This window comes from Xiphophorus couchianus, chromosome 7, assembly GCF_001444195.1.
Source record: "Xiphophorus couchianus chromosome 7, X_couchianus-1.0, whole genome shotgun sequence".
NCBI lineage: Eukaryota > Metazoa > Chordata > Actinopteri > Cyprinodontiformes > Poeciliidae > Xiphophorus > Xiphophorus couchianus.
The window spans coordinates 22,542,732-22,557,434 of NC_040234.1; the positions used below are offsets into that span (position 1 = coordinate 22,542,732).

The 14,703-nt window shown below is 38.6% G+C and overlaps 1 protein-coding gene across 2 annotated transcripts in view; it reads right to left on the minus strand.

Moving 5' to 3' along the window:
- Positions 1-14,192, minus strand: part of rybpb (RING1 and YY1 binding protein b) — a 33,193-nt gene extending 19,001 nt beyond the window's left edge. Inside the window, exons 1-2 of one of the 2 annotated variants that reach the window (XM_028023059.1) lie at positions 14,027-14,192; positions 13,267-13,392 (exon numbers count right to left, since the gene is read on the minus strand). In XM_028023059.1, the coding sequence (XP_027878860.1) occupies positions 13,267-13,392; positions 14,027-14,052 (152 nt within the window). In that variant the 5' untranslated portion in view covers positions 14,053-14,192. The remainder of the gene's footprint in view (positions 1-13,266; positions 13,393-14,026) is intronic. The other variant, XM_028023060.1, reaches the window with a different exon arrangement.
- Between the last annotated feature and the right edge of the window lie 511 nt (positions 14,193-14,703).

A 14,703-nucleotide genomic window follows, 5' to 3' on the forward strand; every position in this document is an offset into this window, starting at 1 on the left:
AGAGCTACAGAGTCCAAAACAATGAGCTCAAGTACGGAGGCACATTTATCTCATTATTCTTCAAACAAAAACTAGTTTCAATAAAAAAATAAATAGTGACCAAATGTTTATAATTGTAATGAAATATTTTTTGTAATGAGACAAATTTACCTCCATATTATGTAGGTGTTATGTAGCCAAATTAACTGAGGAAATATTTTAGTATTAGTAAAACATATAAAAACTAATTTTGATTAAAAAAATTAATTGTGATGAAAATGGCTAAAATTGTGATGAGCTTGTGGAATGAGAAATTAATAGTAAAGGTATATTTTGACTAGGCCTGTCTCGATAAACGGTTAATCAATTAATCGTACGATAAATTAAAACTATCAACGTCATTTTAATTATCGGCATTATCGTCTCTTCCGGCCCTTTTCTCTTTCTGTTGATGACACCGAATGAAAAAGGCTCAACTCCTAATTTTAAAACCAGGCATTAATCAATGCTTTACTACAATCTACCTGCAATGCATGTGGCTAGTGTCAGTTCTGACTGAATGAAAATCATTATAACCTGTTTAAGTCACGTTAACGAAGAACAGCTGAAAAGTTACTGGGTTTATCAACTACGGTAGCAATTTCGCTCCAACTCCTCCTCTTGACATTTCTATATTCTTTGCATGTTGAATAAACATTAATGTTGTTTCCACATATCATCTCCAATGTCGGCTGGACTTCGGGTTGCGCCGTGTCAGCTGTTTGGGATTCCTCTCTGTAATTTCCCCTCAGAAAGCGTGGAGGAGAATCCACGCTTTCTGATTGGCTACCTGTCACATTCAACAGGCTGCATTATGATCCCAGTTGGGGAAAACCCCTGATTTAGATCGGAGCGGCAATGACGATCTACCAACACACCACACAATCTTAGAAAGACCAACGTTTTAAGATTGTCATAAGGGGAAAAATAGGAGCAAAAAATCATGTAGTGTGAACTATTGCATCAGGTAGTGGATGTGCCCATCTTCTCTATTTAAATCTAATTATTACTGAAGGGCAACATAGTATACAGACTTCATAATCTGCACTCTTTTGATTGAATGCAAGTGGAATTTATTTCCACTTTGGCTTTATGTCGTTTAGTTGTTTTTTTTCAAGTGAGTTTTTTGTTAATGGAGACTGAGAATCCATTTTATTTTTGTTTTTAGTTGTTTTGTTTATTTTGTTTATCAGTTCCAGTGTTCAGTATTCTTTTGAAAATAAAGTGTATCTATCTTTGGCAGAAAATCGCATGCATTATTATATCATTTCCATTAAATCAGTGTAAAAAGGTCTTCAAACAATGTTATCGTTTATCGCAATAATTTTTGAGACAATTAATCGTTGAGCAAAATTTGCTATCGTGACAGGCCTAATTTTGACTGAAAAAAAAAATTCAGACAAACAAAAACTAAATCCAATCAAAAAAATAAATTGTGATCAAAACATCTCGAATCAAAAAGACAGCATCAAAATCAAAAATTTGAGAATTGCAACCAAAGATTTCTGTTAAAAATAAGAGTTTGTTTTGCCAATAACAAAAGACAAAACCTTTGCTCAAAAATAAAATATTCCATTACAAAAATTTTAATTAATTTCTGTCTGATTGTATATGGAGGTAAATTTGTCTCATTATTACAAAAATATTTCATTACAATTCAAAACATTTTGATAACTTTTAAAAATTGGAATTAGATTCTGTTTGATTGAATAATGATGAGAAATTTTCCTCCATACTCAAATGTTTTGTGGAGAAATGCAGTTATGATGTCTGAGTGAGTGATGAAGAGTGTGATGTAAACAGAGAGTGAGAGGCGAAGGAAAGCCCTCTTTTATTTCAAGTGTTGTGTGGAGGACGAGTAATTATTTCCTGCCAGGCTGCATGAATGCAGCTGCAGACAGCTGAGCAAAGAAGAGAGCGAGAGACGATGTTCTCCAAACCAAGGACAGCCTGGGAAGTGTTGGAAAAAAATCTTCTTATCCAGATTCTGGAAATGGGCACAAAAAGAAGATCTGAGAAGAAAAATGATAATAAAAAAACACTTGTCTGGAAAAACCAGCACCTCAATCTGCATACATCTGGTGGAATGTGCTTTGTGCCAGTCAAAGACAACGCAGCCTGAGCCTGGAGCGCATGTCTTTAGTATCCAACGTGACAATGCCGCAGGGTTTCCGTTTGATTGCAGCAGCTCGCTGTGACGCGCGGGCAACCCTCTAGATGACTATCAACATGCATTCATCTGTGTCAACACTTGCTTTACGCCTTGGTCAATATGTAGAAACACATGCTGCCTTCCCCTCCAACAGCGAGAAAGATAATGGGAGCCGAGCCCAGAGCTGCCCATCCCGCTTGGTTTTGTTAACTACTCAGTTGGTGAATTTACATGCATGCTCCACTGGAGCTTAACATTTTTAATGGTAACTATATTTATGTAAAAAAAACAACAAACAAACAAAAAAAACATAACAGCTAAATATTTAAAAACAACTAATGAACTAATAAAACACTCATTCAAAAGTGAAGGTCTGAATATATTTGATAATGTATGTTAACTGATTTGTATAGGTATGAGCCTTTAAAAAATAATTTTAAAAAAAACTACTTCTACTTCATGATAACCAATAAATTAGATTCCATTTCATTAATTTTGGAAGATTGACAGTCAGCTAATGCCTACATGTGAAACTGATCTCATCTATCACCGCAAAGGTCTGAAAACCAGTCATTGTCCCCTTTTATTTTCCATGAGAGAATCACTATATTTAGCAACTTTTCAGACAAAAATAAAATTAAATAAATAAATAATAATAAATCGGTATTGGCCAAAATTGGAATCGGCAGTTCAGCCTTTTAAAAGACCAGTGATCAGTGCAACACACACTTCATCAACAATCCAAAACTCAAATTTAGCAACGAAAGCACCAAACCCTACAAGTTGTGATGTTATCCACTAATAAACTATTTCTTTTGTTTCATTTCTACATCTGAATTTATCACAACTTTATTAATTAAAAAAAATGTTGATAAGCGTCATATGAATGTATTGCTGTGGGGCATCAGTTGTCAGAGAGGTCAAAGCCAGGAGCATTGTCAGCTCCAGCCATGTGTGGGGAAGTTGAGCGAGTCCCAGGGAGCCCGGCTGAGAACAGCACCTAAAGAGCTGCCCCGGGCTATAAGCTCTGTTCAATCATTCCCACTGCCCAGAGGCATTAAACATTGCTCCCTTCATCTGCCCCTTGCAGGCTGGATTTAGAAGACTTAATATTTCCGTCACTTCTCTACCTCCTCCCCTAAGCGTTTAACAAGAAGCGAGAAATATTACTGATTTAACAGTAGCTACTAAATTATTTTGCTGTTTTGAGAAAATTAGATCACAATAGGTAAGCAAACTCATTTGACCTGTTCAATCAGCGGTCTCTGTTGGGTATTAACTGTGATTTTACACTTTAATTTAAAACAAATAATTCCTGTGTGGTTTTCCTTGTTGCTTACTAACCTCAACTCTCTGCATTTACTGATTAACTTTAAAATGATAAACTAGAAGAGGGGAGGATGGGAGAGTAAGGCACATTTACTGAACGCACCGGATAGAGCAAATATATTTCAGCAGATAAGGTCTTTGAAAGATATACCAGCTTTTATGCTATGACTGTAAGAGCTGTTCAACATGTTGGTTGCTAGGATCATTATCTGTGCTTCACCGGAGCAGAGACTGAGGCAGACTGATTTCAGAGAGAGAAGTGAAAGTGATGTCTGGATAATTAGTGATGAAGCAAACATTTGACTTCCATAGACAGACCGGTCTGCATCGCTCATCTACATGTCTGCACACTTTTGTTTTCATTCACCATTGAGTCTACTGTCCCACATATTCTTACTATTCCCTCCATCTTGCTGCTCGTTTCACATATCTGTGAAAGAGACAACTGCACAGTTTTATTTTGCACTGCAGTCATACTACCATTTGTTCAATGAAAATGCTTTTGGAATTTGTTTAAAAAAATAAAACCAGACAAACAGCCGTGGTAGATATGGCAAAGTTAAGGCTGCGTTTAAACAAGAATCCTGCCTGGAAACTGGCGCTATTTTCAGATATTGATTGAGGAAAAATTCCAAATTTACTCAGCAGCTCCCCTGAGACAACTGGAGTCAGCTGTAGTTATCTGATGTCTGGTCAAAATATGGTGCAGTGATTTTTTTTAATAAAAAATTTCTTATTGAGATTTTCCGTTATGAAAATACAATCGTGTATCAGTCTGAACAACTTTTCTTTGTAGTTATTTCATGACAGTAATTATTCTCTCTCATATTAGATAAATGAAAAACAAAATAAAAAGTTAAAGTAACCAACATAGCAGCTAAAACACAGCTTCTCAAAACAAGGGTATTTGAGCAATTGCAACTACGGTGGATATATCTGTTTACATGGCACACTGCAGGTTCCAACAAATCAAAAATCAAACAACCCCTCTGACAACTGTAAGTCCTTAATAAAGTTAGTTAAAGGACCCCAAATCCTCTAAAAAACATATCGTTTTGTTTTCCTAATATATACTATTCTTTCTAGTGGCAAATTAGATGACATCTGCTTTAACCACTGGGTGGCACTAGGTCTGTTGAAATTGTTCCAAGCCAAGGTGATAATTGTTTTTGCAGATAATAAGCTTATGCCTATAAAAGTACATTCTAACTTGCCAAAGTTAGGCGCTGTGATTTTAGCATGATTTTGAAGGTTCATGCGCTTTTGACCGCTAGCTTCCACCACATAGTAAACAGTAAGCAGTTCCCAATGAAAGACTGTAGCTCATGTAGCATATAGACACGTTGCATGTTATTGTTTACATCTGGAAATTTCAAGCTTGCGGACAACACTTGAGGGAAAAAAGCGTTGTCCTTTACTTAGCATACATAGACACAGTGACGCTGTAAAACAATTCTGTTAACAAAATGAAGCTTGGAGATGTAGAAATTACTAATTTAGTGCAATGCTCCACAGCAAATAGAAAATTAACAGTGTAAGAACAACTCAAAACCACTCGTATTCTTCCTCATTCTGTCAGCTTTACGCTACACAGTCAGATGCAATAGCAACTGAGGGACAACAGATCCAGAGTTTGTGTGTTAAAAATACGCAAATATTTCCCCACACAAAGAACAGAACATTCAGTTTGTTATATTTTCAGGCTTGATGTTTATTTATGAAGCATTATTAGTAAATAATGTTTGTACTAATATTATTAATAATAATATCACCTAAGTGATAGTCTGAACACAGTGGTGGTTGATTAGCTAATTTAAACACCTGCTCTACTAGTGATCTGTCAGAGAGTTGCTGTGTGGCTTTTTTTTCTTTTTAACTGAACCACCAAATTCCTCAGCAGAGCTACACATTAAGATTATCAAAGTCAAGCTAACATAACTGACCTACTTATATTTTTTATTAGGGCTGTAACAATTCCTCGAGTGATTCGAGTAATTTGATTATTAAAATTCCACGAGGTAAATGAATCTGCCTCAAAGCTTCATTATATTACGTCTCATTATTTAGCGCACCGTGTTCCGGCCTGGTGATTATTTGAGTTGCACAGCGCTCTCACTTCCATCTATGAGTTGTTGACCAAAGTTGAATGTTAGCAGGATAAGATCCAATTTTCAAGTTCGGTCTGGGAGGATTTTATTGAGGGATGATGATGCCTGGTTTTTATCATTTTTCGGGGGACCAATAGCCATCCTTAAAATGACTGGCGCGATGCCTTGAGCACAACAGCCATTTTCCTCCCACAACTGGTGCCTTTATCAGAATGAACGGCGGGGAAGAGCACTGCATTTGTATTTATACAGGTGAGCAGATAGACTGAACATGGTGGGCAGCTGCACTGTAGCCGATGCTTAATGTAAGTGTATCTTTACAGACGAACCAGAAAATAAATTTCACCTCATCCCGGCCTTAACACATGGGTGGCGGAGCACGTCACGGCGGTATGTAGCTGGTAGATGCGTTTCTATGCGTGATGAATGAAGGTGTGATATCCCGTTGCTCACATGAACACAAAAGCTATAAATGGCTGGGTGAGTTCATCTATTAGATTGCCTGAAGCTGAATACATAAGACTAAAAATTGTTTAATGTTAAATTAAATATAATTTCAGATTTTTGTCTAACTTTTCTTCAGGTTAACTTAGAAAGTGAGCTATTATTGTTACAGGTTAGTTTTCTAAACTACAGAAAAATAATTGTTACGGATGCTCAAATATGAAAAATTGGACTGATGTTGATATCCAATAGTAACACTGCTGTTATGTTAGATTTACCAATATTTTATTTTGTCCAAAATTTTTTTATCCGATTACTCAATGAATCGTTAGAATAATCGATAGAAATATTAGTTTACAGCAGCCCAATTTTTTTTATTAAAACCATTTACTGACCTGTGAAATGTGATACTCTCTACCTTATGTAGTTGTTGTAATGTTGACTATAAGTATTAAATCACTGCGTCCCCTTTTCTTTGATATATCACATATAAATTTAAGATTTAGTGCGTTATGTTGACAATTAAAACCAACAGTAGTCATCGCCGGTGTGACGTCATGTTGCAAAGTGTTCATATATTCCATATTAAAAGTTACGTTAACTGAACAAATTAAGTAGCATAACAAAGCAAAATTCTATCCGCAATTGTTTCTGTTATTTGTCCATGCATGTGTATAATAAATGCAACAGCTGTCCATTAAGAGCTGTCCACTTTCAGACCTGTAGAGTACTTCACACCTCTGTGGGGAGTGTTGCAGAAAAGTTTCACTCTGAGACCTGGTTTCAAAAAGTGGCAGAGCCAGAGACACTGGTCACTGGTGTCCTGTAAACAGGTGGCTGGATTGCAACAAAATTATGGTTTACCTGAAGACGTGAGAAGAAACCGGAATCCATTAACTGAAATGCTGGCTACTCCTTACGGGACCTAAATGCACCAAAGGGATTCCTTGGTAGCATTGAACCTAACTATAGATCTTTACCTTTCATCTGGAGCATTTGACACGCCAAACCTATTCTGGTTCCCAATGGCTGGTTTGTGGTGTAAATACAAAGAAGCCGTCCAGTCTGTCGATGATGTCCTCTGCTTTAGCCCCCTGGGGAACTTTTGGTTGAGTGAGCACCGCATCTCTTCTTCTCACTTCAACCTAACGCCTCTCCCTGTTCCAGTCACTTTCCTGCTTTCCCCCTTTTGTTCTCGTCCAACAGTCTTCAACTCACATTTGAAAACACTCCCCACTCTCTTTCTTGTCCTCATGTGCCTTCCTCTGTGTTTTATGAAGACTCCCCCCATCCCCCTCTCTGCCTGTCACACTTATTCGCTCGTCTCATCTTTTCTCCCTCCACTCACTGGGGTGGAGCCCCCCGATTCAACAGCTTTCTCATTGTTTTGTCAGATCGCCAAATTGGCTATTGTATTTAATCACTCACACACAGTCAAATCCCATGAAGTAATTAGGAACGTTTAAAGCTAGCAATTAGCACGTAAAGATTAGACCTACCCGGACTTCAGCACAGATGCTGATAATGCTGGATTTTTTCATCTGAGTGGGGGCTGCCGTCTGCAGAGGGGATGGGGCATAGAGACCTGCATTTAGAAATTGAGTGCCGGCGTGTTACTCTTATGTAATTCCATTATCCCAAACAATTTGCCATAATGTGACAGTGGTGGAATCCACAGATTATTAGAATGAGTCTAATCCATCATTGGAAAAGACAGACAAACCTGCACACACACACACACACACCAACTTATGTGTTCATACTTTATCCATTCAGTCTCTACTTATCCTTATCTTTCCTGTTTAAAGCATGATGGTGCTGAGAGAAGCAAGTGAAAAGAAATAATCTTTACATTATAAAGAATGTGGAGGAATACAGAAAGTTAAGGTGATCTACAGTACTTATGTCTACCATCTGGATCAATGAGATTTAATATCCAGGTTAACATATCCAGGTAGCTCTTGTTTTCAATTTAAGCTACTAATAAAAAAAGTCTCATTCATACATAGATGCAACAAAGCTTAAAGGTATATTTTACTCTAACTAGTCTGATTTTCCTGTGAAGTTATCTGGACTATATCATTATTAAAGCAAATTTAAGTACAACTGAATTCACATTTTTATTCCAATATTTTATTCAAAAAGCACAAAAGCCTGGTTCAGCTTGGAACTATTAACCCATAGATAAAAAAAAACATGAGCTTTGAAGATCTATACACTACAATTCTTTGATTTGGAGTTTTCCGCATTAGTTATTATAAACTGTCATATATGAGGTGCTTCTCAATCAGATGAACTGGATTAGAAAAAAATACTTTACAATGGGATTAGAACTTTTTTCTGGATCTAGCAAGTCTGTGTGGTCTCTGGCAATCCAAGTATTTTTTACCCAATAAGATGGGGCTCACATTAAAATACAGACTACATTGGCTGTTACAACTTCCTGTCTGTGTCATGTGTCCTAGCAACCCAACACAGCAAAAGCACTCATTAGATTTTACAGCATATGACAACTTTTCGATGCTGTAAAACAATTTTTCTGCAAATTATATCCGCACACAATTAGTCAGAACCACATTCAAATATTTTATGTTTGGACTTATCAACAAGTACATGAACCATGTTATTCAATAGCACAACATATGTATGCTAACAATACCCTACAACTTCTGCAAACTGGTACTCATAAGAAGCATTGTTAGCAAGAGCAACATAGGCTTTCTGAAGGCTGAATACGCAGAGTCAGGGAAATATTCATAAACAAATGACAGGGAGTTAGTAAAGCAGCTTTCTAAACTGAGTTAATCATGGGCTGCAGCAACATATGATTGATGACAACCTGTTGCAATAAGCAATTAATTGCATTATTAATTAAAATGAGCTTGATCATTTCCATTCTGCTAATACAGTCATATGAAAAAGTTTGGGCACCCCTATTAATCTTAATTATTTTTATCTCTAAATATTTGGATGTTTGCAACAGCTATTTCAGTTTGATACAACCGATAACATATGGACACAGTAATATTTCAGTATTGAAATAAGGTTTATTGGACTAAAAGAAAATGTGCAGTATGCATTAAAACAAAATTTGACAGGTGCAAAAATATGGGCACCTCAGCAGAAAAGTGACAATAATATTTAGTAGATCCTCCTTTTGCAACAATAACAGCTTCTAGTTGCTTCCTGTAGTTTTTAATGAGTTTCTGGATCCTGGATGAAGGGATTTTTGGCCATTCCTCTTTGCAAAACAATTCCAGTTCAGTTAAGTTTGATGGTCGCCGAGCATGGACAGCCTGCTTCAAATCATCTCACAGATGTTCAATGATATTCATGTCTGGGGGCTGGGATGGCCATTCCAGAACATTGTAATTGTTCCTCTGCATGAATATCTGAGTAGACTTGGAGCGGTGTTTTGGATCATTGTCTTGCTGAAATATCCATCCTTCACCTTCTATAACTTCAACTTCATAGCTGATTCTTGAACATTATTCTCAAGAATTTGCTGATATTGAGTGGAATCCATTCGACCCTTAACTTTAACAAGATTCCCAGTGCCGGCATTGGCCACGCAGCCCCAAAGCATGATTGAACCTCCACCAAATGTTACAGTGGGTAGCAAGTGTTTCTCTTGGAATGCTGTGTTTTTTGTCGCCATACATAACGCCTTTTTTTATGATCAAACAACTCAATCTTTGTTTCATCAACCCACAGGACCTTTTTTCCAAAATGAAGCTGACTTGTCCAAATGTGCTTTTGGATACCTCAAGCGACTCTGTTTGTGGCATGCTTGCAGAAAAGGCTTCTGTCACATCACTCTCCCATACAGCTTCTCCTTGTGCAAAGTGTGCTGAATTGTTGAACGATGCACAGGGACACCATCTGCAGCAAGATGATGCTGCAGGTCTATGGAGGTGGTCTGTGTGTTGTCCTTGATTGTTCTCACCATTCTTCTTTTCTGCCTCTATTTTTCTTGGCCTGCCACTTCTGGGTCTAACAAGAACTGTCCCTGTGGTTTTCCATTTCCTTACTACGTTCCTCACAGTGGAAACTGACAGTTTAAATCTCTGAGACAACTTTTTGCATCCTTCCCCTAAACAACTATGTTGAACAATATTTGTTTTCAGATCATTGGAGAGTTGTTTTGAGGTGCCCGTGATGTCACTCTCCAGAGGAGATTCAAACAGGAGAACAACTTGCAATAGGCCGCCCTGCCTTTTCTCATGATTGGCTACACCTGGCTATGAAGTTCAAATCTTAATGAAGTTACCAAACCAATTTTGTGTTTCAGTAAGTCAGTGAAAAGTAGTTAAGGGTATTCAAAACAATAAAATGATTAGGGTACCCAAATTTATGCACCTACCAAATTTTGTTTTAATGCATACTGCACATTTTCTGTTAGTCCAATAAACCTCATTTCAATACTGAAATATTACAGTGTCTATCAGTTATTAGATGTATCAAACTGAAATAGCTGTTGCAAACACCCAAATATTTAGAAATAAAAATAGTTAAGATTAATAGGGGTGCCAAAACTTTTTCATATTACTGTATTTGAACGGCAATTTTGTTTACAGAGACTTCATAATCTATTGCATTTACTGTTTTTGGTTGTGTTTATTTGGGATATTTACAATGTCCCTCAGTTCCAGTGTAAATTGTTCTGTACAAAATAAAAATGTATTAATCTTTGAAAGGGTGGACCTGCAATATAATGGCATTATCAATATATTACATGAAAACTGTCTCAGAAAAACAACAATATTATTGTTTATCGCAATATCAGGCAGCAAAATTTGTTATTGTGACAGATTAAGAAAAGATGGGAAAACCTTTTAACCATGTAATACTGATTTTAAAAAAAACATGATCAGAACATTCCTAAATAAAATATTGACTAAAGTCAGAGCTCTCAGCTTCTCAGACATGAGGGGAAAAAATCCATTCTGTTTAAAATACAACGCAGATGAAAGCTATTTGAAATGGCTGATAATAGTGCAACAGTCAAAGACTGAGGCACCTCCAGACTTCCTGTGATCCCCACCATCCGTCAGCTTCAAACTTCTCCTAATGGTTTTCCTTTTGCCCCAAGGCTACCAGAGGTGAACACAGTAAAATACAGCAAACCTAATCTGCAACAACACACAGTCATTCACCCAGCAACAAGGTTCAGATGCCAGAAAAGGTTTAATACGATAGAAGCAACTTCACTGGGTGTGTAAACTTATCCCCCCCTCACCAAAATAATAATAGGCTAAACATTTGTTCCTACACAAACTTTTAGATTAGAGGCAAGTTCAGGTGCAAACAAGCAAAACACTTTTCCTGTTACAAGTCAGAAAGGGAGAAGAGTAAATTATTCCTCCTTGGGCATTGTGTTTCGGGTTAACAAGTGCCTCTGCAGAAAGGGAGGCCTCGTCCGGGATGTCCAGGCCTGAGTTAGGAACACTCATAAAGCTGGGTCCGGGGGTGCTGTGGTGGCGCAGGGGTTAAGCACAACCGACATAAGGAGGTCTTGGTCCTCAACGCGGCCATTGTGGTTTCAATTTCTGGCCTGGTGACCTTTGCCGCATGTAGAAAGATAGAAAGGGAAGGGTGACCCTTCCCTTTCTATCATTAACACTACTTTCCTGTCATAGCCTTTTCAAATAAAGGCCACTAGTGCCAAAAAAACAACCTTTTTTAAAAAATAATTTAAAAAAAGCTGGGTCCAGCATTGGACAGGATTTAAACCAAAAGTTTTAAGAAGCTATGAGGTAATAACTTCTCAATTCATACCCCTGCCTTCATTAGCTCACATCACCTACTACTGCCAAGACCAGTATTGTGATTCCAGCTTCAGAGTGCAACCACTCTCTGCTAATCATCAGACAAATAAGATTGAACTCCATCTACTGAGTTCATCATGAAGCAGCTACGTGGATCGCTCCCCTGTTTTGTGTGATGTCAGTCAAGTCACTTATTGTAAAAACCACAGCTAAAAAAAAAGGTTAGAGCGGAGGGACTTGTGAACAAAACCACACATGACTCATCTGTCTCTATCAACAAGCAACTGGTGATGTGAGTGAGCTGTGGCACAGGCGACTCATCACCAGAAAACATTCCCCAGAGCGGGAGTAGGTGTTGCCGTACGCAAGAAGCGAAAGGGAATCCCGTCGCGACGCACCCATGTTTTTGAAGCTCAGTTTCCCATAAGAGAAGGCGCTTTGTGCTGACGTTGCAGAGTTCTACTCTGCATCAGGTTCAGGGGGGAAAATGCCTGGGACATCTAAGCTGAGTTAAGAATGGAGATAAAGCGTTGACTGACTGCAGTTCTGGGAATTAGAGAGGCTCTCAGTAAAAAAGAACCTATGAGGGGATAACAGTAAGAAAAATCCTAGCAAAACAAGCAGTTATAGAACTACAGTTCAAAACTTATTTTTATTCATTGGCATTCAAATTGAGATCTGGTACTGCAATTTCTGTTGTAATATCATAAAAAAGAAGTTTTATTTTTATAGTTTTTATGTGTCTGTACAGAACTGTGTTGCAGTTTCAACCTGTTTTTAAAAGTTCCATACAAGTAAACTAATATTTATTACCTCAAGCTTTTCTTGAACCTTTAACTACCACCTCACTAAATACTCCCCAAATCAAAATGTCCAACTTGCTAATGAACTGTCTGTGGCATACTGTGTTTGACAGCAATACAAGCAAAAATAGCAAAAAGGTAATAAGCTTGACCTTTTGGACAAATGTTTTAGAAACCATTACAAGATCATATAGCTGAATGACTCTTTTATACTTTCATCAAAGTAATAAATCACACTTGCTGGACCATTACAATAACCTCCTGTAATCCTACAGGTAGATGCGTGCAATGTTTCACACCATGACGATAAGGACAGCCTTCACCACTGTATTCATCCAGCTATTATGAAGTATGGAGCCTCATACTCTACTGTACAAACAATCCAATCCATCCAGCCTACCTAGACGGATGCATAACAACGGTGCGATTTCCGTCGCCTTCAAAAATCAAAAACAGGATCCGAACAACGGCCACAATCAACAAGTATCCGCTCATAGACAGAAGCAGGCAGTCGATCAAAGTTGTCATTCCCATGAAGTGCGATGCAAAGCAGCATCAGCAGCTGCAAGGAGAGTAGGAGAAGGAGAGAAAAAAAGAGAGACGCTCAGACAGAAGAGAGGAGGTAGAGACGGAGACTACGTTACCTTGTGGATGTGCCCTTCCTCACATCGCAGATGCTGCATTTGAAAGCCTCGGCGGTGTTCTTGAAGGTGCACACGCTACAGTCCCAGTAGCCGTCGTCCGCCGTCTGTTTGGCTTGTCTTTTTGGCCTTATAAAAAAACAATAATAAAAAAAAACCAAACACAGACAAGAGACTATTAAGGGTCAAGTTGGGTTAACAAATGCCACCAACACGTTTCATTAATTAACAACAGAACAGAAGAAGACTGTGACAGCTCAAAACGGGCACAAAGGTATAGCGGTGTTGTCATTATCACCCCGTGTTCGAGACCCGGCCAAGGAGAGCTCCTTTGGGTTATACGTATCCACACAAAAACGGGCGACTATCCACAGCGTCCAACTGTATCGTCAGCTAGGCTAGCAGTGGGGCTGAGAAGCGCTGCTATATAAAAAAAATTCGGTACCGAAGCTTAGTGGGTCGGCACGCGAAACCGATACCAAACAAAGCCAATTTCGACATTGACCCTCCAAAAGGCTTCGTCGAAACAGAGTAGCGTTACATGGAATTCCCGGCGTCTCCTCGTAAAAATTTCTCTTTGTCTGTTAAGTGACTGGCTCGCAGGGAACGAGAAGCCGCCATAGTGACTGCACTATTCTAGCTAGCAGTGGCATACCCAACTGAAAAAGGGGAGAAACGATCTCTGCGTGAGAGAAACGCATCCAAATCTCGATCCCAGAAAGCACAAACCCGAACCTAAACCGACCGAGAGCGGTCGCATTACCTGGTAGGGCTCTTTTTGTCGCCCATGGTGACGAATAATCCTCGAAAATGAGAAGAAAGGGGGGCCTTCCTTTAATTGTCAGTGAGTGAAGTAGAATCCAGATAGAGCCGCTGCTGAAGCTGTTGGCAGACAGGCTCCACTCAGCGCTGGCTCGAGGCACCGCACAGCGACTGACTGCACGTGGTCATGTGACCAGGCGCTGGCCAATCAGCGGCCGCAGAGGTTTAAAAGTCTAGATGGATATTTAGTATCTATTTTAATAACTACTAGAGATATTTGACACTTCTCTCCCCAACTCACGCGCTTATCGCCAGCAGACACCGAGCTGCAATTTAAATATTGTTCATAATGCTTGTAGGTAAATCAAATGTTTGCCACGACTGAATAGAGGGGATTTAAAAGTCCAAAGAAGAGGGCGAGACTATTAAAATGAAGCAAAAATAATAGGTAACATACAGAAAGGTAAAGAAAGTTTATGTCAAAAGGGCAACTGTAAAACAGACATGTCACTCAAACTGAAGCAGGTGCACCGGGAAAAGCTACGTCTGGATAATACCTTACCCTTTGGCTCTCTGACCTCAGCTGTTAAATGTCACTTCTCTCTCTGCCACTTGTTGAAACCGACAGCTTTCAAATCCCCCCGCAACGCATCTTCAGAACATGATCAGCATGTTTGT